Source organism: Harpia harpyja, chromosome 5, assembly GCF_026419915.1.
Source record: "Harpia harpyja isolate bHarHar1 chromosome 5, bHarHar1 primary haplotype, whole genome shotgun sequence".
Lineage (NCBI taxonomy): Eukaryota > Metazoa > Chordata > Aves > Accipitriformes > Accipitridae > Harpia > Harpia harpyja.
The window spans coordinates 32,134,777-32,161,494 of NC_068944.1; the positions used below are offsets into that span (position 1 = coordinate 32,134,777).

At 39.2% G+C, this 26,718-nt stretch overlaps 1 protein-coding gene across 5 annotated transcripts in view; it reads right to left on the reverse strand.

The window, feature by feature from the left end:
* NOL4 (nucleolar protein 4) overlaps positions 1-26,718 on the reverse strand; it is a 201,571-nt gene that overhangs the window by 64,315 nt on the left and 110,538 nt on the right. For all 5 annotated transcript variants that reach the window (XM_052788050.1, XM_052788051.1, XM_052788049.1 and 2 more), the window contains one exon: positions 18,318-18,601. In XM_052788050.1, coding sequence (XP_052644010.1) covers positions 18,318-18,601 — 284 coding nt within the window. The remainder of the gene's footprint in view (positions 1-18,317; positions 18,602-26,718) is intronic.

The window sequence follows — 26,718 nt, forward strand, 5'->3', positions numbered from 1 at the left end:
CTGGATATTTGTACAAGTACGAATGTGTTCTGTGGCATTATTATGTAGTTCACAATACTGAATAAGGCTGGGAGATAATCTTTTTTTAATGTATTTAATATAATTTCACCTCACAGCTTGACTGAAGGCAAGACGTATAAAGTGACGGTTATACAAAATCTGTTGAAGGCATGGAATAACTTTCATGAAAATTATTTGATAAGTTGATGTTCTTAAAAAGATTCAACTTTCCAAGTTGCTACTTTTATTTAACAAACCTATGAGAGGTTAACTAATGTATGAAGCAATATGTCTGCGCACAGCCATGTTCCTCTTAATGCACTGCCCTTCCAAGGCCCTGCTCTTAAGACATTATGTGTGACAAACAGACCATCCAGTAGTTTTTAATTGCTTATAAATTCTGCATGATATGCTTAATCAAAGTTCCACATGAGTTTTAGGACAACCCTAGCTTTCTTTAAAACCACAAAAAATGAAGTTTATAACCTGAAAGCAAAATTTTCTATCATTCACCATTCAGCCCTTCAAAAGTCAGGAAAAACATACCAAACTACTCTCCTTAATAGCGTTATCAGTGTGAGAAAACTACAGAAGAGCCTACAACCTTTTTTGCCAGACCACTCCCTTTTTACTACCTCAGACTTCATGATTTGCAAGAGAATTCCCTGCAAGCCATCCCTCAGACAAACTCCAGAGGGAGGATGAAGGAAGATATTTTTCTTCAACATTCCTTTTCCTGATGTTTTGCCAAAAGTGGGATTACAAAAAATATCACTGGAGTCTGGCAGGTCTCCTCTCACCTTGCAAAGAACATGGAGCAAAATCATCCAGTCACAAGACTCCGAAGGCCCAGAGAAGCTTCTGTTTTGATCCCTCTCTTCTCCTCACCAAAGGCTTCTCATTGAAAACTAACCACAAGGAATTATTTCCCCTACCACCACTTCCAAAACATTTTCTAATATGTTCATATTAATACGTTAAATAATCAAATAATCCTTATTTATCATCTGGTTAAAATTAAGAAGCAAATAGGGAGTAATTGCGCACACACCATGAAAGGTGTTGAAGTGTTGGAAAACTCTCTTCTCAAGAGGAAACACTACATCACTTGGTTTTGCTTTGTGGACTACCTTCACTATTTCCAAGGTCAGTATTTCAGTATCTGTTTCATAAAACACCTTGAAATAAGCCTGAAGCCTATTTATCTTCTCTTTTTTCTATTCTTTGTGTGCAAATAAATCAGCCTCCAAACTGACACTTCTTGAGTAATGTTTCTACAATGTATTATTGTATTTTCTAATGATTTTTTGATCCTAAAAAATACCAGCCCTGGTCAGTCCTAATGATCACAGGCAAATTCATGGTTTGGCACATGTCTGAAGATCTACAGCTGACAGGAGGATCATGGGACCAAACTTAAAGCCTTGCTGCCTTATGTTTTGCAGAGCTCATGTTTCACAGGCTTTAAATAACTGGAGCTATGGAAACACTCTTTATGCCTTAACTTTGTGCACCAAAAATGGTTTACCTTGGTTAGTGCTTCAGTGGATCTGATCACTGAAAACTGCACTGTCCTCAATTAACTAATTCAAGGTAAGACCATGTTTTTTTGTGGAAGGATGAAAGGCTTTAGGGTAGGATTAGTGAGGCCCATTAATTTTTGAAATTAAATGCTGTCCTTTTGCTTTCCCGTATCTTGGATTCTGCATTTCCACCAAAGACAGAAGTAAACATCTCTATTGTGTAAGATTGCTGGCTGTAGCCTGAGCACAGCCCATGGAAATTTGCCCTTGCAGAGTTAATACAAGTCCTTCCATGTGAGGTAGGAATGGGCTCTGAAGTTAACATTTCATTTTTTACCACTGCCACTTAAAACCCTCTTACATTTTCTGTCATCAATCCATACCCTTGTCAGGACCTGGAGTGCACCAGCGGGCCTTATTTTTTCTGGCCACCTCTCCTGGGACCTCCACCTCTGTGCCCCTTCCCAGGAGCCCCACTGAAGCTGAGCCATGCTGTGGGCAAGTGGGGGCCAGTGCTGTCCCAGGCTGCTCCTGGCTTGCTGCCTGCCCTTCCTGCACTGAGCTGGGACCTGCCCACCCACTCCTGCTTGTCTGCTGGTCACTGGGCTGTCAGTGGGACCTGCTACTGCTGTCAGCAGCCCTTGCCCTGCAGGCTGCGGGGTGCTGTGGGGCTTGGGTCATGGCCACCGTCAACTCCCTGATTGCCTTCCCTTATGGAGGAGCCTCCCTCTTGCTGCTCTCCAACAATGCTGATGATCAAATCTGCTCTAAGTATTGACAAGCCATTTGCAGAAATAGTTCCCTTCAGTGCTCTGCTGCCAGTCTTGCTTTTGAACTGCTATGCACAGGATCATTTCCTTCCTTGTTCTCTACTTAGAAAAACTTTTAGAACAGCTTCTTCAAAAGTACCATACAAAAGGACTATTGTATGCAATCTAGTTCCATATTCAACAAAATCTACAGCAAATCTGCTCTGTGAAAATACTACTGATTTCATTTTGCATGCTATTCGCTAAATTAAAGTCTCCATAACATTACACTGGTTTCTCCACAGTTTCAGAATTTTTCCTTCTTTTGATACCTTAGCAAAGGTAAAGCAATGACCTGAAATGCATGCTCCCAAAAACAGATAGGGAATGTCTTCTATTCTTGCCAATCTTTTCTGATTCCTCTATTGGCTTTTGCCTTCATATATCATAGCAGAGGCAACAGGGGAGACTTCTGTTTCTGGCACAAGTGTAAGAAGAGGTATTGAAAGTGATGAAATCATCAGTTGGGATAATGCTGTTTGAAGAGATCACCATACAGAATGGATCCACTTTGGGGGCTGAATTCTGTCAATAAGTTATTATGTAGCAGATCACAACACAGTTGACTTGGATTAACTTGTAAGGCTGATTGAGGAAGAGTTCCCAACAACACAGGAGACAGGAGGTAATAATACAAAAAGTCATTTATGCCAATAAGGCTGAACAGGCAGATGAAACAAGGGCCTAAAATGGCCGCATGGCAGTGGAAATTTCATGTCCTGGTGACAAAGCCATTTCAAAGAAGGAAGGAAGAGGGAGGCTATTGTACACCCAGCCTCTGACCTGCAGCAGAAGGACTTTGCAGAGCACTGCAAGAGATGGAGCACCAGCAGATGTTCATTTTTGCCCTCAGCTGTGTATATTCCTTGCTATTTAAAGTAAAAAAGCTCTTAATTTTTAAATCTTTTTATGTTTTCTGTGTTTCATGTTTCAGTTAACACTTGCCCAAAAATCGGTGAATTGTAAACATAGTGCCCAGCTGCTGTAACATCAATAAGTGGTCTGTGTAAGCTACTGCGGGATCTGTTGGTGTCAACATTAGTTATATGGTTTTGGCGGCTGAAGTGCATAAGTTTTAGAAAATGGGTTGCTGGAAGAAGAATCTGCAATTTAAAGATGTGTATAAAGGCACGCTGTCAAAAGCATTTGCCAGAAACACATGGAAAGTACATAGGCCTATTAAGCAGGACATAAATTTAGCAATCGGGAGAGTACTCAGCCAAGCAAGCTATATATACCATCATTGTGAAACAAGGATTGTATGGTAAGAAGTAATATTTAAGCAGGGAGTCAAACAACTTGCTTGATACAGGTACACAGATGCACAGGCATACTCATATTTTGTACATAAATTGAAAAGCTGAAGTCCAATGCTTCCACGATTTGAACTATTATTTTAATTTTGACTTTTTTCATAATTAAGCAGAAGAAATGGCACTGCTATATAGCTTCAGACAATTATTCTGACACTTCTACAGTCTCATCATCATGCAGTTCTCTCAGTTTTGGCTACATACCCATTACTTAGTTCAATCAATGATCCCATCAGCAAATTAATGGCTGTATCCATCCCAGCTCTGCAAGGCCAGGGCCATGTTCTGAGACACATTTAAAGAATTTCAGAGGCCAAATGTTGGTCTCCTATCCTCAGGAATATAAAAAAGACCACAGCATCAATGTAAGTAAGTGGAATTAACTGCAGTTTGTACCAAAGTACTCTGAACTTCCTTCACTGTCAAGAGAAGAGGCTAAACGGATGTGCAAGACAGTCTGAAAGGGAACCAGATGACTAGGTGAAAGGCAACTGAGCCCCATTGCTATCTGAGGATGGAATAGGAGCACTGTACAGTGCTGGCAAATAAGACAGAAGGCCAATGCGAGAGATACATCCTTCCAGAGAGGTGTTTGCTGGGTAAAGATTACCCTAGGTCCCTACAAGGGTACCAGATGCCTATTTCTATGCAACTGAATCCCATTCTGCTATCTAAAACCAGGATGAACTGCCACAGCTGTTAACTTGTGTATTATGTAAGTACACTATACAGGGAAGCTATATGACTAAATTTAAGGAAAGCAACTAACTTTAAGGCAACTAAGGCTTATTCACATAAGTATTAACAATGTAGTCCATAGGATCTCTTGTGGATACATGTATATGTTTTCATGATGAGGGCTGGATAGATTTATCAAGACAATCAGTGAAATTGTCATCCTCGTGGTTCCAGCAAAGCACAAATTAAAACAAACATTTTTTAAAACTGCTTTGAATTTTAGCTATGCTAATAAAACCAGAGGAAGCTTTCCAATGGCTATTCAACTCAAGTTGATTCTGCCTCTTTACTCCAACTGAACAGTAATGTCTGAAGGTAAGGATTAGTACTGTGATTAATGTTCAGGTATAGCACACAGGAAACAAATGACTAATCCAGCTTTCCTACAGATTGTTTGGCCTTGGGAAAGTCAATGAATTATGTCATGCCTGTATTTACTAATCAATAGACAGTGATGGAATATGCTTGCCTCACAGGACTGATCCAATGTGAAGCTGATTTATTTTTATTGATGTTCTCAGAATCCCAAACGTGCTATGTAAATCCAAAGAATTAAGACACTGGAATCTCTAGCAATTAACATATTGGTGAAAGTATAAATGACTGATTCATGCTGTATAAAGCTATTATGCACAGAATTATCTTATTAGAAACAATATATCCTAAAACTTAAATTAACCATATGAATTACAGATGTTAAATGACAAATGTAAAAAGTAACACTGCAGCATCATATACAGTTAAAGGACATAACTCTTGACTAGGAAAAGATAATAAAAGGTGGAGCAAAAGTTTTGAAGATCCTGCCACCACTGACACTGCCTGCCTTACATGGGCAGAATAGTTCAAGTAGAGATAACTGAATGTCTCACCGCTGAACAGTAGATTCACTATGCTATTTGCAATATATAGCCCTAGATGTAAGTTCTTGGTACTGTAAACATCATTATAAAGTGAGCATTAAATATTAAAACAAAGAAACAAACAAAATCTAAACAGAGAAACAGAGTAAAAGCAAAGCAGCATACTCCCTGCCAATTTCCTATTAAAAAAAAGGAAAAATAAGGAAGATAAAAAGTGATCTCAACAGAGTTTAGAGATAGTCTTAAAAACTACTTACCTCTTATACTAATAAGAATGATCTTGAATTGGCATAGTGAGTGCAGTAAAAAGAAATATCCTGTCCTGGGTTTTATACCCCAAACCAGATGTATGCAGGGCTAAGCACTAAAGACTATGAAATATAGACATCTAGGCCAGGTTTTTCAAAAGCTTATGCCAGGGAACTGGCAGTCTGAGAGGCTAAAAGCCTTTTTGGCTCTTTAAGCATTCAAGACACTTCTACAGATTCATAGATGTTAAGCTCAAAAAAGAATGCCTGCACTGTAGAACGTCACCTGGTAACTCTTGAACAGGAGGGAATAGTTGTCACCGTTTTCCTAAATAACACAATTATGCCAAATAACTTGCAGATAAATTAGAACAAATATTTCTAAAAAGAACAAATACCTTATGTAGAAATTTTTGTGTAATAATTAACTACTTTAATATGAATGGTTCGTTACAATAATTGTAAAAATATTTTATCTCAATTCCAACCTAACTTAAAAAAAAATAAGTTTCATCTGCTGAATCTTTTAATAACTTTGTCTTCTAAAATAAAAGACAATCTATTTATTGGGAAGAACCAATGAGATCTGTGATGAAGTCGCCACTGCTTTATCTCTAACAAGTTAATTCCCTCTTTGTGTAGCAAGTGTTTTGTCACTTATTCAAATGCACTATGGCTTCCAATATCTTTTTTCAATATTACACAAACCTGTATATTATGTGTTTCCTGAAGGCAGGGTGGACACTTAATTGCATGATTATGTATAGACATGGATTTTAAAAAGCATCTAATGAACCACACAGAAGCATCAACCTTATGAGACAGTCATTTTTAAGGCACAACTGACACAAGCATAGTCCAAAAGATGCCTGTATCTCATTCATCCATCCCTCCATCCCTCAATTTCCCGGTGAGGCCAAGAGGGTTCGAAGTGGCACACATGCCCCAGATTCATCTGATTTCTTTTTCACTAAACACAGCTATTCCCTCTAAGCAACACACTGGGGGAAACAGGAATTTTTAAAATTTTTATTTTAGTAATTTAATACAGTTTTTGATACAGGTCCAGTCCCACGGGGTTCCACCTGCAAAAGATTTTTTAAGAGCGTATGACTAACTGTACAAAGTTAGACAAAGATACGTGCATTCAGAGGGGGTCCAAAAATATATGTCACTGATTCAATACAAAAGGCCCAAAGAATATCCATGTCCCTTTTTGAGAGCTGATATTAGAGCTCATAGTATAATGCTGAGGACTCAGGACAGGCCATACTGGGGCCATTTGTGGTAACCCCTAAGGAAACCAACTCACCTTTTCCTGTTTTTCATGCAGATTCTCTTATCCATCCTGAGACCGCACAGCCCAGGAGCTCAAGGGCAGAAGGTACAGGGCAGAAATTCTGAATAGTTCTGCAAGGGATCTTCACGATGGAGTCAGACAATTCCCAAATTCCATGGGAAACACAAGAGGAGGAAACACATTACTTCATGACCTCTACCCAAATATAAAATGGAGACAGAAGCAACATACAAGGTATCATCCTGATTTTAATTAAAACGCACATGAAAGACAATCACACACTCTTGTCTACAGGAGCACCTGTACACAAAGGTTAGGTGTATGTCATTGTAGCTGCCTCAACAACAAGAGATATAAGCTTTTCATATGCTCCTGATTCATTTGTATGATTCCATCAACTTTGGGTCATGGCCACTGGATATGACTGTTCTCATCAGACAAGGGAGAGAAAAAAAGAATATATAAATAAATAAATATATCTCTTTATGAAAAAGTGTGTTTGTGTGTATGTATGTATGTATATGAAGAGAACAGCATGGATAACGACCCATCAGTTCTGGGGAGTAGCTCATGGCATATTCATGGTGAGAAGCATTGAGAAAACACAGACTGAATAGGTGCGAAGGGACACTGAGAATGACAGTCTGTGACCAAAGCAGTTGATGAGAAGAAGCACCTATATGGGAAATACTTAGCTGTACCATGCCAAGATCCAAGCAACAGCTGCAGTATTTCATAGAAACACTGTGAGCTCCAAGAAGCAGCAGCTTAGTAAAAACTCTACAGATACATATGGAATTCATCCAGTATTAAAATGTTTCATGATATGCCACACTTCCATGGGTGGAATGAAAACTCACAACAGTTACAGACCCCTACCTTTGGCTGCATATTTTCATACTTGCTCATGTTTTCGTACTCTTTCATCAGTGTCCAGTGAAAAGTAAATGTTGACTGTTTACACAGTTCTTAAGTACCAGTTTCCAGGATCTTTTACTGATTGTGCAAGAATACTGTTCTGTAATATTTGTAACAGTCAGTGACTTATTCATTACCACACGTTTTGCAAAATTATTTGATTGCTATCTTTTGACTGTGTGTAATAAACATAACATAAGTTTCACATGTTTCAATGCTTACCTACATCACCATCCCCTTCCTGCCTCAATAACTAATGTAGATGAGGCTTTTTTAATTGTTTCTTTGAAGTACTCAAAATCAGTCACTGTTAGAAGCGAAATATAAGGCAGGATGTTTTGATGAAACATATGGCAGACAAAACCTCAAGCAGACTGACAGGGATTATTGGAGGTTGTTCTTTTTTACTCCCTATTCTGCAGGGAATAAGATACTGCTGGAGACCATCTGGGAAATCCACCTAGCAAATCCCTTATTGTTGCAGGGATCTAGGACAGCAACTATGATTCCAGTACCTCACTTTTTCCCTGTGGCATATTACAGCTGCACCATTGTTGTTTCCTATAAGGCTGAAGGTTATTAATCAGAACTTCATGGACGTTGCGACGTTTAGTGAGCTGAACTGTTGCAGAGTAAATGTCTATTACCTAGGTTGCCATTTCCAGAGGACTGGACTCAGTAATTCAGGTGATTTCTTACGTCCTCTTTACTGGTAATTCATATTATTATCTACATCTACTATATTGTTCCTAAAACTAAAATTTCATATAGGTTTTCCTAGGAGTCTTTGGAAGCAAATGGAGGAGAACAGAGGAGAATTAACAGAAAAAGCTGAAGCAGCAAAAGGAGGGTTAGAAGACTATCAACAAAAAGAAAGATGAAAGAGAACAAAATAGCTAAATAGTTTTAAAGTTGAATTCTACTTCTCCTTCCTTCCTCCATTAAAAAATTGACTTATTCACTTCTCTCACATCACCGTGCAAATCCAGTTTTGTGAATAAGTAAGTATCCAAAAAAAGCATTCAGTGTTCTAGTGTACCTAATTATTCTCAGCAATTGCTATAGAGCACAGTTTGAAGGTGTATCAAGTATTCATCAAGACATTTGACTACTGGCATTCATTCCACAAAAAACAAGATTAGAAAGCGAGATATCTGTAAGACAACTAATAAAAAATATATTTATTTTAAAACCTCAGCAATATGTTGTTATGAAAGTCATTAAAAAAAAAAGAAAAAAAAATCTTTGACTTCTTTCCTCCCTTTCTTCAGCAGCTGACTTGGTATATAGAAAAGAATTCAATACCAGAAGAAAAAATCAGGGTAACATTTCAGGATTATCAACTTCATGAATAACAATATAGTTTTGGAGGAGTGTAATGTATGTAGAAAGTGGCCAATTATCAAGCCATTCATCACAGATTAGTGTTGAGGATCAGCTCTTCAACCTCCGCATCCGAAAAATAAAGAGTTCATCAGCTGTAAATAATATTAAGACTAAACACAATTGCAGTAGGTAGCAATTATTGCTGCCCCATTATATCTTGCTCAATTTACCATCAAATAGTATTTAATCTTCCAAGAGCAAGATTTGCTTTCAGTCTTTTTCTAGTTGGTAGAGGAGCTGCATATGTGATAACAGAAGAAAAAGCTGCAGTGAACCATTTGACCTGGTAAGACTTCAACACAAATTCAATTTCCTTCCTAAGAAAAAAAACAAAACAAAACAAAACACAAAAGCAAGAGTTAGGGATTTAAGATATTCACTGTAACAAGGCCCAGCCTTGAAGGTATCTGTCAGGAACAAACCCTGGTTGAAGTCAACAGGAATTTGCCTGAAAGGTACAGACTTGGGTTCCCAGGCTGTTGAGTTATAAAAAGTGCTTGCTTGTCTGTAAACAGGGAGGAAAGTAGTACTTTCATACACCTTACCTCACTCCTTGCAGATGCACTTGATAGCTTTCTCTCTTGTCTGAACAGATGTCCAGCCACTAAAACCTAGTTGTACAAAGTCCTGCATCCCCTCCAGGTACAACTGCTTCTGTTTCAGTATGAGGGACCTATGACTCCAAAGGTGAGTGTGAATGAGGATAGACAGCTGTATCTGTGAGTAATACACACGCAATCTGGAATCAACAGCACCACTGTCTGATACTTGACCAATGTGCACTTGTCCCTTTGAAAAAAACCTTCTGAGAAAATTTATAAAAGGTCACATTAAAAGTTATACTCTTCTGTGCCAGTTTTACATTAGCTGGGATTTCATACGCACATGGAGCCAGACTGTATTCTCCATTACAGCTATGTAAATCTGGAGTAGCATCATCAACTTCAGTTTAATTGATCTGGATTTACATCATTGTAATGAATGCCCTGCAGGAAACCAATTTCATTTTCAAGAGCTTTCACTGAACATGAAAACCTGTTACTAAATATATTTCCAATGGGAGGAATTAGACACAGAACTGATGTTATCATAGACAAAGGACTTTGATGAATGTGACTGTTAAAGAACGCTAGAGCATTCATATTTTCTGACAAACACTGCACTGATTTTTTCAGGCACCTGTAGTTGTCTCTCTTCATAACAACGTTCCATTTACCCATTTATTATGGGTAACCCCCAAAATCAGAAGATTCAAGTCTGGAGAAAAAAATGCTGTATAAATTCAACTTCTTTTTCAAGGAAAAGGCTTATTAAACCATTAAACTAACATCAATTTTTCAGTACCAAAAAGCTTCTCAGTGGCCTATGACAATTCCTCTATCAAAGAGCAGCAAAAAAAGAAGACCTTTTTCTCTTCATAGAACTGTACTGCTTTCTCCAAACAACCAATAAACTGACTTTTGGAGCTAGAAAATTGTGATTTTCTCAGCTTTCTCATTTTCTAAAAGTAGGGGAAAGTAAAGCCAAGGTGTTTGATAAAATGGTAAAGCAAAATATAAAGGACTCAGTCTTCACAAAGAGACCAACCTATAAAACCCCTTTGTATGAAGCAGGAATTAATAGGGAAAGAGAAAACAGGCTAGTTTGTCTCACTTTGTGTAGGCGAGTGGGTAGGAAAAAATGAAGAGATCACAAAACTCCTTGCATACACTTTTTGTTCTCCTTTCATTAATGTTCTCCATGCATATGAGAAGGGGCCTATCTCCTCCCACTGTAGTGCATCCGTCTCCCAAGGAGCTGTGAAAAACACTGGTATGCCTGCTACCTTTGCACAAACCTGAGCATAACAGAGAAAGACAAAGATGCATACTTCAACAGAACCTTTGAGCCTGCCTTCACACACCAAAGATGTGAGATGCAAGCCAAAAGATGTTGTAGCCTTGTATCACCTACACGTGATGGCAGCAGGGGCAGATTTCACCTTCAGTTCACTTCTTTTATTATTTTTACTTTTGACTCTCAGTACAAACTATTTCCAAGGATTTAGTGAAAAGCAGCAATGACGGAATCCATCAAATGACAATTAAGGCACAGCTGAAAGAAGTCACCGTCCTCTCCTTGGTGCTTGCTTGGAACAGTGGAAGCAGGCCGGACCCTTGTGGAGCTGCAGGCTCAGTCTGTGCTGATGTCTTGCTGCTCCACAGGGTGTGTACCATGCTGGCTTTGCATTCTGCCCCAATCTTCTGTTGTTTGCTCAAAATCTAGTATGCCAGTAACTGTAACATTTCCTGCCTATACCTTTCACCAGACTTTGCCTCCCTCCTCACAGGTTATTCATTACAGTAGCAAACAGAATTTCACACTAAGCCTCTTCCTAGTCTTAATAATTAAGCCATAAAATAAGGCTGTCAAACACCTGGACTGCAGACTCTTAAGATATTTGCATTAACAAAATAGCAGTCAGTAAGATATGGCATTGCTTTAACACTTTCTATCTGACTATGGAAACGAAATAAAATATAACAATTAAAACAAACAAAAAAATCTAGCTTCCTGTTACGCCATACCTAGGTAGTGAGATCCAACTTCAAGCAAGAGAGATGAGTGAGAATTTCTGTGGAGAGGATGAGTTGGAGTCAAAAACTCCTTTCTGAAAGGCTTAACTAACTCCTAATCCAGATTCATTACCTGTAACTTGGGCACTTGGCAGCATAAACTAGAAGCGGAAAAGGGTATTTTCTTTATACCAAAAAAGCCAACATGCAGAGTTTAATGGTATCCTCAGAAGTGGAGGAGACACTTCTATCTTACCCTTTTCAGCTTTCCTTCCTGCTTAGAGCTGAGGTAACCATATCGTATAAGCACCATATGACAATGCTCCAATTCAGCTGAAACCTACCTATGCCACCTGAATATAAATAATGATGATGAAAGAAAAAAAGAAATGAGAAATGTTTTAGTTGTGAAGTAAAAAAAAGAAACAAAAAAAAAGAAAAAATAAATAATAAATGTCTCCAACACTGTTCTTCAACATGCCAAATTCCCACAGTCTGCAGTTTACTTCTTGCTTCAAGTAGATGCACACCTGTTTCACATTTCATTAAGAAATTTTTTTAATAAATTACTTAAGTGACTCAGTAAGCTACTATTGGTCTATATAAAAGCCCACTGTAACTCCTGAGGACTCCACTTGCTTTGGAAAGAGCATTTACTTATATAGACTTATACTCTGAGCATTTCCCAAAGCAAACCTGCAGACAAAAATAGAGGCAGAGGGGAACTAGACAGACAGTGACTTCACATGCCTCAGACACGTCAGATGTGATGACGTTCACTGGATATTAGGAATGACCTTTCATATTTTACTAAGATATAATCCTACCTTTAAAAAGGAGAGAGAGTGAGAAAGAAACACATTGAAACTCTACCTTACTCCTCAGAGATGGTGTCTATCTGTGGCTAAATTCATGTGCACTTTTGGAAACCAGCTGGATTCATGATGCACCCGCAGATTAGAACAGTCTTATCAGTATATTTGCATATGCAGGTCAGGCTGCTTGGATGGTTCTGCCCAGTTCCCTTCAGTAATGATGAGGTTCAGCAAAGCAGATGTTACAAGATTCTACAGCTGGACTAACTACCGAAGATGACTAAAGTTTTAACTAGAGCAGTGTGCAGGAACTTCAAATGACCCTTCACCCAGAATCTCACATATGCTCTGGTTTTCAGATCCCATGCAAGGTTACAGTCTTTAAATACCTTCTTAGAGCGGGACGTGTCTTGAAAGTGGACAACCTGCCAGGCTAACCTGCTGTAGTGTAAAATGCATCCATTACAACACCAGTTTGAAGTTGCAATAGTTGGGAGTAAACAGCCCCTGGCAATGGCCCATGACAACACCACTGTTCTTTCTTTACATCAGGCTGAAGAAAAAAGCTTGAGAAACACTTCAAAAGCCCAGCATTAAAGGAGTGACAGAAAGTAAGATCCTCCTTTTAGAAACTACATGAAAGCTCTGCCTTGTTGTGAACCACTGTAACTATAATGACATGCACATTAGAATGCAGTATTATAATTAAAGGTCACTGTATGCAGCAATCATTATTTACTGTTCTCTCCTTTAAAACTGTGCTTTTCTTTTCAGACTTAGAGAAAAATTACTTATCTTGTGCACTTCTACATGCAGCCAATTACACACTTGAGCTAAACATAATGCATGTTAACTTAGCCTACCATACATCCAGAGGGCATGGAGGTGTCCAATTTTTCTATCAGAAATTTTGTCTGGTAGAAAGAAAGAAGACATTAACCAACTGTCCACATTTAGTAGGTATCTGGACAAAATGGACATATGGTGTGCATCCTCCTTGTCACCTCACTTTAATGCATCTCCTACGCATTCGTGATCAGTAGTACATGTTTCTATCTGGGATAGCCCAAAGAGAAGTTTTGCATATTAGGAACGTCCTTTGCAATACAGACATAATGAACTATTTATTAATCCAGGTAAAATACATGGCACAATATAAGTATGGCTGGTTCGCTCAAAAACCTGTTTTCCCATACCACATCACAATAACCTTGTTATCCAAATGCAGAAAAGACAAAATAATTTAAAAGGAATGGGCTTTCTATATTTCATGAAATAAATTATGTGGAAGAGATAAAGCTATATAATGAGTTTTCAAAATAAAATATATGGTCTAGGAAAAAGCAATAACACAAGAATGAGAAATCAAAAATCTCGGTGTTACAGAGACTTCACCATGGTCATACAGAAACCCAGCAGTCTCACACATAAGTATATAATGATCTAAAATAATTTATATGTGCACTTAACTATTTGGTTTCATAGAACTGCATTTGCAGAGCATTTACAGGTGAGTACTTTATAAGCCTTTTGTAGTACAAAGACCCAGCCCTGTTAAGGTAAATTTATGTATAAATTTTTGCAGCTATTCAAAATTTCACTGACTTCAGTTTAGCACTAAATGGCTATAGAAAGTTCCACTGCATGAACATCTGAGTCTTACTGGAGGATCAGTTCCCTAATATCAGCTTAATAAAAGCATAAAGTATATATATACACATACACATATATACATACATACTTACATATATGTATTTAAGACTATGAAAACCCATTTCTTCCTTGCATAACACTTTTTCAGTGAGCGCTAAAACATTTTGGACCAGATTTTAAGGTTATGTTACAATTTGGCAAGTCCCTCCACTGCACTCAGCATGTGGCCTTTTTACACGGAGAAGAGGTTACCACACATACTCACTGCCTGAAACTGAGGATTCAAAGAGTAAAGTTACACTGTCCACTGAAACATCATTCTTGTTTAAAGAGTGTTATCAACATCAGTTTTAAAAGTCATATTCTGAAGTGACTGAACAGAGCATTCTTTACATAATATACCCTAGTAGTTTGAAAAGTTGAATTAAAATTTGTTCACAGGGTTATCTAATCTCCAGTTATTCATCAGTCTTTTCAGACAAGAAAACTCGATTTATTCTTCCCAAAAAACTACATTTCTTACAAATCACTGATGACTTCCTCTGTGTATGTTAGAAAGGCCTGAATTTAGAGAAAAGTTAAGTATCCCTGTTTTGACATCCAAGACTCTTTTACAGAATGACACCACTATCTAGCAAACTTTACATATAGCATAAGCATATAATTGGTTCAGATAGGTATTGACAAGATGAATATTCTAAAAATTGAACTTCCACAAAGAAGTAACCATTTTCAAAAAACATTTGCCTATTAGCTGTCATATTTACAAAGAAAGTATTATGGAAAAACTACCATTTTTATCTCAGCTGCTTCTTCATATTTCTGCAGCATGTACAAAATCATCAATCAGAACTGTATCATCAAATGGTGGGGCCCACCACTACACATGTGAAGGAAGTATCATTCTTGTAAACAGTGTTGTACAGGCAAATACCTATAATATAGTTTAACAAAAGTGCTTGTTTCCAGAAAAAACAAACTCCCTTAAAAAATCAGTAATGTTTTGGCTTTTTGTGGCTAGATTCAGCTCTGATGTGTTATCTTTAAACCTAGTGACAGGTCAGAATGGATACAAGTTGACCAGAGAAAACATGGCTTCAAACTTAAAAACACATATATGATGCAGTATCTAAAAAGGAGACTCAGAGCAGATCTTCCCAGCTCCAGCCCTTTGCCTCTGGGTTTCAGAGAGTCCTGGCCATCTCAAGCAAGTAACACCTTCTGCAGGCTGAATGGGCCATTGTAGAAGCTGGAGGAAGCATAATGTATTACTTCCTGCAATGCTAATCCAATAATTAAAATATATTTCCCGTCATTTAGAAACCAGATATTTTCTTCACTAGCTTCTCACATAACTTTTCTTAGTTCTTTGCCACATAAAGATACTGCAAGAATACTACATTATAAGAAGTGGCATATCAATTTAATATTTGGTGAACACTGCGGATTATTTTTCTCATGAAAGAAATGGTTACAGGTTACGCTAAACACATTTGCTTACCCATCACTACCAGTGATGCCATTATTCAGGTCTAATTGTGTCTGATAACTCTATAACTGTGAATGGCTGGAGGTTAGATGCTGAGAGCACACTGGGAGAATTCCTAGATGACTTCAAAAAACAATGCACATATTTGGTGTATTCTGGGTAAAAAGGATATGTGAGATGTGGCTCCTGGTAAACTATAGTACTCTGTTAACCTTACTTGTTCGTTTTGTTTCCTTTCTGGCAGAGAATTAGAGTTCTGGCTATTCCTTGTGATACCCTTGCCCAAGTGCATCCAGCGAATACTGCACACAACTAGGAGTTTGATCTTCTGCATTGTTTAAGATTAATCAGCTCAGTAAAGGCCAGAACAATCTTCTGGAGGGGCCCAGTAATCTGACTCACCAGGAAGAGGCAAGAGGACCTTCTTGATCAGGTCTAGGGCTTGTAAAACATTCTCTGACTTTTTAGCCTGTATGTTACTGCTTAAGGTAAAAGAGTAGTAATGATTTATATGAGTGTATATGTACGCATATGAAACACTGAGATGTTGTACAGTCCCATTCTATTCTAATACATTGGGTTTGTTCTTTCTAAAAATATTCTATAACTTTTTTTTAAATTTAAAAAGTAAGAGTAGAATTCATCTGTAAAATACAAAATGGGCTGCAAAAGTATTCCTTTACTGTACACTCAGCTTACAAATCTCTGACAAATTTTTGTTTATCCCAGGAGTGTGTTCTTCCTGAAGTCTTCACGCCATATTTAATAATCTTTGCTGCATACCTAATGAATCACTTAAATGAACTGTAAACATCAATATGAATTTCACTAGGACAAAAAGGCGAGACAAATCTGCATATTGTTGGCAGTATAGAGTGGGTAGGATGACAGTGAGTGATGAAAGATTATATCAATGTGGGGGATGATTCAGGCCTCTTAAAATTTGTAGAATAACAAAGAATGAGACAGCTTTGATTGTCATCTCAATTCATTACAAGCAGATTTTTAACACTTCTTGATACCTTTTTTTTTGCATCTGAGTTGGAACTGATTAAAACCGGAAATGTGACATTAGACTATGTTCTTGTCTTGGCTATAAAGGAGTTCCACATTAAGACTCCTCCCTTTCTTCACCAAGCTTATTTGTGTATTTGCAAGAGTAATGGCAGAAACAATGTACCTCAGGCAAAAGAGCCTGTGTGTCTATCAATATTTGGGTGGCTGGCTTATAAAATGTTCATTGGAACAATGTGCCCTGAAGCAAATGAAGATACTGTTCATATTAGCCAATTTGGGACTCACTGTGCAACAAAGTACTGAGTAAATCCACCACTGGAGTGTATACGCACTCTGAGACTAGATCTATTCAGAACATTTTCAATAAAATCAAAATTTGTGGAAACAAAAATATCCCATGCAGATAAACAGGTTTTCATAAAGATTTTATGGAGAAGGTTTTGGGATACATGATTTGCTAAACTGGAAGGCCAAGAAAGACAAAGACTAACAATCTCCCATTTGGTCAGCCTTTCTTCTACCCACCAAAACCAGACACTTGAGTTAAAAAAACATTCCAAGTTTTTATTTTTACTCCACAAGCAATGAAGACAGGAGTTAAAACTTTAGCATAAATAAATGTTCTCTAGACATCAGTCATGTACAGTCTCCTTCTGGATATACCTAGAAAAAGTGATTTTCTGTACCACTACTATTTCAAAGCCCTGCAAAAAATGTGATCATTCAAAGTATGTATATATTGTCAGGTTATTTTGTAGTGGGCTACTGAAAGCTAGTAACTAGCATTAATAGTATTTGGATCTAGTACTGACATCCTATTATTGCTGCTGTAAAAGTGTTAATCCAGTTGGGAGTTATCAGATAAAAAACAAGAACTTGTCACCAATAAGGTCAATAGGTAAATTCTGTGATACAGGCCATTTCTTCACCCTCCCTACAGTATGCCCTCATGACAAACACCTTCCTAGAAAGCTAGCTACCTAGTCTATAGGATCTGTCTTTATCTACAATATAACCGCCCTCGCTTCTCTGTACCCACATAACGGAAACTACAGAGAAAAGCCCTCAAGGGATTACAGCTTCTTAAAGCAAACTTGTCAGTTTTAATTCAGGTTAGGTGCCTGCATAACACAAACAATCAGGAAGGAACTAAATCAGTTCCTTTCAGATGTTGTTAATTCACATGCAGTAATTCTCTTGGGCATACGCACTTAACATTCACATGGATTCATTCTACAGATACGTAATACATGTAATGAGATGGTCATCTATAAATATACATAGATATATGTATCTCAGTATATATACATATATATATGTATTACATTATATACATAGTTTAACATATATATATATTTCAAATGGATAATGTAGACAGTTCTCAATAAATGGACTGATAAAGTTCATGCCTGGTGGAGAACTGCACTGGTTTTTGTCAGTGTGTCAGCACAATATTATGCCTATATATATGTATTCACCCATGTACATCCACATACACTTTATGTACGTATGCATCATATATGTGTAACAGAGCATACAAATCTATGTATAGCATTTGAGTAATGATGTGACAAACATTAGACACATTGCATTAAGTGCTTAGCTGGGAATAACCTTTGGTTTGGCCTCACAAATCTTTTCCTTTTCTAAGCTACACACTTCATATCTGGAGCATGTGGAAGCATCTTACCTTGCTTCCATTTTCTCTTGCCTCCCGTTCCATCTTGAGATCAGAAATTAGGAGAGTCTTGTATTTGTTCTTTCCATTACTGCTGTGATCATCTAGTCTGTATTCTGAAGTCAGCTGAGCAGAGAGGGGACTGTCACTCAGGTTCAGAGGCTGCTCATCCTGCTCCAGATTTGTTTTGCCATTACTGTTGGTTTCTGCCATCTCCCTGCAGTGTGTTCCCCCTGAAGCATTGGAACTGTGTCCCACGGTCTCATTGCCATTAAAACTCTCTGCGGCTGAATCATCTATTAAAAAATATATATTTTCAGTCACATGCCACATCATCATCTCTGTCCAGTTCAAACATAATTTATACCTTCACAATGTTTTTCAAAATAGAATGAAAATGGTTTATATTACTAGTACCAGTACATTTCTGCAAAATGTGCACACACACTCCTCCACGTTTTCAAGTAAAAACTTTATGTAAATCCATAAAATATTACTAAGGTAAGGGAAATTATCTGGGCTGACACCTTAGTGCCACTGTGTACACAAGAGATAAGTATCACAAAAGATTTTAGGGACAAAGTGACAAAGTCTGCCTTAATCCATCTGTCTGTCCATATGTCTATGGATCTATTTAGATTCTTATACCATGCTCATTACTGCAGTATTGCATATTTCTGAAATCAACAGAGACACACATGGTACTGAGAGAATCTAGTCCTCAGGTTTTAAGGGTGCAGAGCAGCATATGTCATATCCATAAACATCCTCTTGCACAGATACGATGTAAATACATCTGATGTAATCATTGCTGGCCATAAAGATATGGATATACTGGAAAAGTTAACTCCGGAAACAAAGATCATCTCTTCATTTTGTTCAGGGGCTCGTTCACTTTGCTCGTTCATTGTGTGTCACAATATATTTTAAAATATTGCTCAATAAAGGACTAAATTATCAGCCTGAAAGTTACATCTGAAAACTCTGGATGTGTTGCTGTTACCCCTAAGATTTTACAGCTGAAATGTATGATTAATATGTGTTTTCACATGCTTATGGGTTTGTGTATCCTGTGTTTGTCAGCACTGGAATTTGCCACCTGTGCTACTACTCAGCCCTTCTTTACTTCTAAACAATCTTTTGGCCAACAGGCTATCTAGTAAAACAATTCATCCCTCAATGGATTAAATGGCAGCAGAATTTGACCCTCAATTTGCTTACTTCTTTTGCTCTAAAGCACCTCTTTTTTGGTGACTGACTGACTTACACAGTTTTGCTAATGGTGCAAATACCTGCCCAGGGCTCTACAAGCCTATGCTTACTGCAGACAGTGAAGCTGGAAACAAAACTTGGGGGTTAGCAGCCAGGAATGTGTACAGATTGAAACTGGAGATACAGGATGAGATAGACCTTAATATATCAGTACCTTAATACACCATCTGCTTTCAGGCCCTTCTAAACAACTTCCATGGAAAAGAAACAAACACATTTATGGACACGTGGAATTTAATAAAAACATCAGGACACATTCTTCAAAGGATGTGCTCAGAAATACTCATGTTTGAAACTACATGATTAATCAAATTGTTGACTCTCCATCACTAATACAGTAAAAAACAACTATTCACCGCCCTCAGATCAGAATATAAAAAGTGAAGGAAATATTGTATAAATGGGTAATGATTTAATTCAGTTAAGTACTTGGAAAGCCATAGACAAGCCATCATACATCAGTGGTTTGCTTGCTGTACTCATCCAACACTTTTATGTCAGAAAGTATACAGGACTGGGCACACATTCTGAACACATTTTTTTTAAATTGCTTTGATTTGTAAACCTGTAACAAAAAAAGTTTCATGAAAATACATAATAAAAAGAATAATTTAAATGCTTTTATTTAAGGAACATTTTTTGGTTTTACAAAATGCTTTATAATTAATGGCTGCAATAAAAAATAAAGGTATGTTTTGGTATGTACCACTGTTACATTACCTCTTATAAATACAAATGTATATACAATAAAAGACATAACGTTCCTACAATAAGACTTTTAAATGTGTACACCAACCAACTTGCAACAGAGCAATGGAAATGTTCTGATTTAAAAACCTGAGGCTGCTTGAGGATTTCAGCTACATAAATGAGTAAGGTGAGCAGGATTTATCCTTAATAAACTTTCTATCATGCCCTGAGACTTATGTCTTACAGGGGATAACATATTAAAAAGGTTAAAATTCTAAATGCAGTTTCAGAAATAAATATGCAATTTTATTATTCTGAACTAGAAAATGGCATTCTAATATAAAGTCTTTATTTTTTTTTAAAGAAAATAGCCACATTTACAACTCATCTTAAAAGCTCTGAGATATCAAAAAGAAATCAAGATTTCTTTATTTAAGACAGAAACACTTTGGTTACCGCTGATTCATATTTAGGACTGTTAACAGATAATTGGCTTCTTGATTATCAGTTTAACAAGTGACAGTTAGCTTCAAATTAATTAAATCAATTACTGAATTGGTCACCGAGTGAGAGATGCTCCTCCCTTTGAAGGGCTCAGAAAATTCCCTGCTGTTGGCAGTAGAGAGAGAAACAAGCGAGTAGCCAGAGGATGCAAAGAGCCACCTGAAAGCTGGGGGCACTGCCTACTCTGCAGCTCACAGGTCTGATCCTTAGGGAACTTCTGCATGCCAGGACCCAAGTGCCCCGGGTCGTACAGTGCAGAGGAGACACTACCAGGACATAGATGGCTAAATGGGAATGATGGAGTGGGATGAGAGCTGTGCATAGAGCCGGATCCAGGAACGACAAAGTCCAAAGCAAGGCTGTTAGTTTTGGCTTGTAATCATAAGCAATAATGCTTTTATTTCTTTGGTGGGTTTTTTTCCTTGTATGATGAATGGTTGGCAACTAAAACTTACACATGCGTAAGAATGTTACAATGCAAAAGAAAAAAAGAAAAACCCAGCTTTTTTATATTTGTTCTAAAACATAACCATTGAAAAAATTCCTATGCTGAGTAAATGTGATCAAGCATTATAATACTTTGAAACAATAATACAGTATTTACATGATTTTGGCTTTGCTTAGCAAAAGCTTAGTTACTTGATGGTAAATCTCAGTTTCTACTCTAAAGTCAAACACCTGCTTTCACAGTCATTTAACCTTGCTTGTTAGAAATGGGAACCATTGTTTGTCAGGATAACGTACAGGAGAACGGCTACAATGCCTATAAATCACACTTTTGCCAAGTAAATATAAATATGTATTGCCATAAAAGAGATCAAGAAAAAAATAGTGGTTTAGTGCGAGTAGTTCCTTACAGATGTTACCAAGGTAACTAAATTACAAGGTTTAGTACATTTCTCATCCCTGGGCAGCTGGTCTATTTTTGCCAAGAATAAGGCTACTCTAAAGCAAGATTTTCTCATGTATCAGAAACACAGAGCACATCGGGACTAACTGGGTTTGGGGAAAAAGGCAGGAGGGTCTGGACCAGGAGAGGAAAGGCACATTCACCATCTGATCTGGGCAGCCACGGACCCAACAGCTCCCAGCCCTGCTCATGGACGCTGGGCCGAGCTACCCCGCTCCTGGGCCCGCAGGGACTGCAAGCACTCATGGCCGCCGCACAGCTGCCAAGGGGCAAGGAGACCTGTCCCTCAGACCACCCTCCCCAGTGGCGACCGCCTCTCCGGGGGGCAGGAGGTGAGACCTCACCTCCTCGCTGTCCCGGCTTGGCTGGCGAGCGGGGGCTGCACCTAAGCTGGGGCCTCGGTAGCAACCAGCAGTTTGCTTGTACAGTTTTCTCACCTTTATTTATCACAACACCTCAGCAACAGTAAACTGCTAATGCTGAAAGCCTGTTCTCTTACCAAATATTTTTTTCCTCCATCCTGCAGAGGCAGAGGTGTAGCGGCTTGGGGAGAGCTCTGCGCAGGCCCAGGGAAGCCAAGGCTTTGCCCAGCTACGGCCACCAGCAAGCGCTTCTCCAGGGCAGCTTGCCAACAGCTCCTCGTTCAGGAGAAGGACACCACTAACGGCAGGCACCGAGGGGGAGAGGCCGGGGGCCCATCCCTGGGGCAGTGGAGAGGCTGCAGGAGCGCAGCTGGGGAACGTGGTGGCAGCCCTGGAACCCGCTGACATCGTGCGGGTGGCAGTTGGGGGCTGCCTGGGCCCAGCCCGGCCCCTGCCCCTTGCCGGGGACTTGCCACCCGGGCCCGGCAGCACACGTGGGGCAGCAGCCGTTGACACGCTGCAGGGCTGCCCTCCTGCAGGAGGCTGAGCAAGCCTCAGTGGCCCTCCCTGGGCTCGCTTTGGCAGCGCCGCCGGTCGGCAGACGCTCCAGGCTCCCTTCCCACAGGCTGGCTGATGAGGGGCAAAATAAAACTCCACTGTGATCAGCCTACATCTGGGTACTTGGTAGCAACTGCACCACTGATGCAAGGACAGCTGTTTTCAAAACATGCCTCTTGCCTGAACCGCCACCACAGGGCAGGTTTTGTGGGAAGACCTCCAGGGAAGCACACCACAGGCGCTGGGAGCTGAGAAAGGAGGGAGCAGAGGGCTTCCCTGCCCCATGTTGGGTGTCGGGGCAGTCACGAAAGAGGCTGTGGGATGAGTTCACGTCTTCGTCACCTCCCAGGGCTGCCACTATCCACAGGCATCAGCCGTGACAGTGAATGATGGCCTCATCAAATGCTGCTGCTTACTCGGGACAGGACACGTCTTTAGGAACTGTGCAGTTTTCAAACCCTTACCCCAGCACACTGGAAGACTGGAAGCACATCTACAACTGGTTTTGTTGCATAAGCCCGAAAAGGGCAAGTCTGACTGCAAAACATGTATGTGTTTCACTTCTCAAAAACAGCCAGCAGGTGCCTCGCCTATGCAGAGATCCTTCTCCAGGGATTAAAGAGCATCACCCCTCAGAGAAAGACTCCAAGAGCAGAGGGAAGATACTTTTGGAACAGGCAGCAGCCTTCTTGCTAAAGCAAGGAGTACTGTCCAGGCTTAGGTATGGACTTCTCACTCATGGACTGATATTTCTTAAACCTCCTGATGCCAAGACCTCCTTCTCCTGCCTTTGCAGAGAGCTCCACACTGATCCTCTGCTCTGACCAACACCCTTTGGGCACCTTCAGTCCAAGTACTCTCCGTGTTAGGGGTAATTCTCAAAACAAGAACTGCAGTAATTTTCTTACTTCCAATTAGTTTCTTGTTATTCATCACATTGCATTAGAGCTTCCAGCTCATCCTTCCAGATCACCTTGAGGCCAACTAGACACAAAGTGACACCAGCTTCATTTCTGCACACTTGAGAGGTCCAGGCTCCTGCCTGAGAACTTTCCAGGCTCATTGCAGTCACCACTGTGTTATCTTCTCCCCTGGCTTTTGAAGGAAACTTGGAAATGGTGGAAGAAAAGACAATGCCAAAGAAAGTCCAAGGAAACAGATGCTCTGAATATGAGTATTGATTCTCAGAACTGTTGCATCCTTCACTTCAATTATCTGCCACAGACATTCGCTTTATCATTGCCTGAACTTCTGCCAAAACTCAGTTTCTCTGTATTTAATGCCTTGGATTCTGCAAGGTGATTTCCATGACAGTTGACAGTTTAAGGGCACTCAGATTTAGAGCAGGAAACCAGGTCTTAATTTATAAGATTACGTTCTCCTACCAAACTGTCTAGATTTATGAATGGGCAAACAACATATATTGCTAGAATTAGAGATTCTTCTGTTACAGGTTAAAATACAGTTCTTCCACCCAGAGAGAACTGTCTTCAGACCAGGTATGTCAAATGCTCAACACCATTCTCAGTAAGAGTGCTTTCTTAAAGCAAAGCAAGTTGAAGTGTGCACCAAGTCTGGCTGGAATAACATGTCCCTCAAACACCAGTTTTCTGAGAGCACAAATCTGAACTCTGATATAAGTGTCACTGAAGTACTGTGAATCTCAAACCAAGGTGTATATATATAAACTCCCATTTGTCTCCTTGAGAGAAAAATCTCCAGATGTTTTAAAGGATCTCTTGCATTACTCTTAGTGATCAATTTCATACTATAAATCACCCAGACTTTTCATATTCCTTGCAGGTAAGGCAGGAAGGAGTCAACAAGCCATTCTACATAAAGACAGATCTCTGAATATATCCTCTCCCTCTCTCAAATTAATTCTCAGGCTAGAATTCAATTAATATTTAGAATATACTTACATAGTTTATACAGCTGAGATTTCAGCTACCTGAAACTTACTGCATATTTTACTAGTCAGTAATACATACTGTTGGCCTTCAGCTTTAACAGCAGCAGTGTGGCACAGTCCTACAACCATACAACCACATGGAAGCTCAGATCTGCTGAAAGGACAGAAGTGGTGATGGGTCAGGGAGCTAAGGAGCCCTCTCATTAACACTAAGAATGAAGCAAGAGCCCCATGATACCAAAGCAGCTCTAACACAGCTCCCTTTTTTGCCATGAAGCAAGGCAGACTGCCTGCGTAGGAACTAGACAAAAAATGAGGGAAAGGCCATTAACCTTAGAGCACCTTTGGCTCTTCTGAGACATTCTGACTACATGAGGGTGTACCACAAGCCAAAACCGTTCCTGGTGATAATGAGTCTGATTAATCACACCAAATGAACAAGGCAATTGTTGGGGCCACCTTTTTCATTCTGCTCTAAGAAGTGGAGATGGGAGAGGAACACATATGCAGCCCAAACAGACACCGATGCCTGCAGATTCCAAGGTAGCATGCGCACAGGTTAAATGGATATTTTCGGTGGGTTGCCTGCCTACAGAACATCTCTGAGAGCAGCAGTTACTGTAAGGTGAGTAACTGTTCTTTCTAAAAGGAGGAGATTGGATGTGAATGAGATTGGATGAGTGAGACTGAAGCTGCTGGCTGTGCAAATGCAGGCTGTCATAAAACCCACTCTTAAAGATTGTCTACCAAAGTCCTGTATGATGAAGGTTGCTTTAATCTCTTTGGGCTGGATACCACCAGCCCAGGTCTTGCTAAACACCACCTTACACTCTTAGCAATCTGATTCATTTGAACAGGATCACTTGCAAGAGACAGTACTGCAGACCAAAGAGTGACAGACTCCAGACAGTTTTGAGTTACTGTGCTGTTCTCTTCAACCTTTGGCTTCAATATTGCACATGTTTTATTTTTCCTATGTTAAAATACAACTTTAATGAAAATAACGTGCTACATAAGCAAATATTTAAAACTGTTAGTTACGTTCCTTCTGTAATTCCACAAACCCAAGGCATGCTAGCAAATCTTCCTAACAGGAGCTATTGAAAAAAAACGCTCTACTGGTGGCAACTGACAGCAGGCAGTTTGGGGAGAGGAACACCATAAATCAGATGAAAGGTGGTATAGAGTGCTGACTCACAGAAACTTCTGTAGTATGAAATAATTATAGAGATTTTTCTAAATGAACTGATAAAAAGGTGAGGTCACATTTTACTCCCACCATTTTTCACAAGGACCGTTTAATACCAGTTTGTCACAGTTACGTATTCGGTTATGCTTCATTTACATCACAAGTCATGTTTCAAGCACAAGTTCAATATATAACAAAAGCTAGTCAAAATCAACTATATCTATTCATCTTCTCCATTCCCTTTCATATTATGACAAAGAACAGGGGTTGAATTAATGGAGGTACAAAGATAATTTCAGACCCTCTATTATTCCCTGTTTCATAAAGCATAAGAATGGCCATAGTTGGTCAGACCAAAAATCCATTTAGTCCAATATCCTATCTCCAGTGGTGGCTATTAGGAGATGTTTAGAGAAGAGAATAAGGCAAGCATATACAATTCTTCCTCCTTGGGGGATTTCTGAGCCCTTGATAATTTTCAACTCATGGTCTTTCTGAGCTGGATGTGGTTTCTAGTAACATACTGATGCTCAACAGATTTCTTTTCCATGCAAATATCCAGTCTCTCTTTGAACCTGTGTAAACCTCAAGCACCCTTCTCTGCTCCTCCAAAAGGTTACTGGCACTATTTTTGTCCCTTCATTCGCAGTGAGACTGTATTTGCTCTATTACAAGAATATGTTTTAATTGTCCTCTTCAGCTAACCTCACTAACTTTAACAATTTTTTTTCTCCTTTTGATACGTGTAGCTTTCCTGATGTGGTTGGCTTCTGTGAATTCAGCTATGGAACTCACTGCATTGAAATTTGAACCTGGAATGTCCATCAGTTTCAGTGCAATGCCAATCAATGAATCCCTCACTGCTGTTTTCAGTGGTGGAGGAATAGGTCCGGAGCTACTCTATATGATTACTCACTGCATGCGTTTATGGAATTAAAAAGGAACAAAGCAAACTACAAAACTAATCCTTAGCATTGTCAACAAGAGTACTGTAAATTTCATATACACAGGCACAT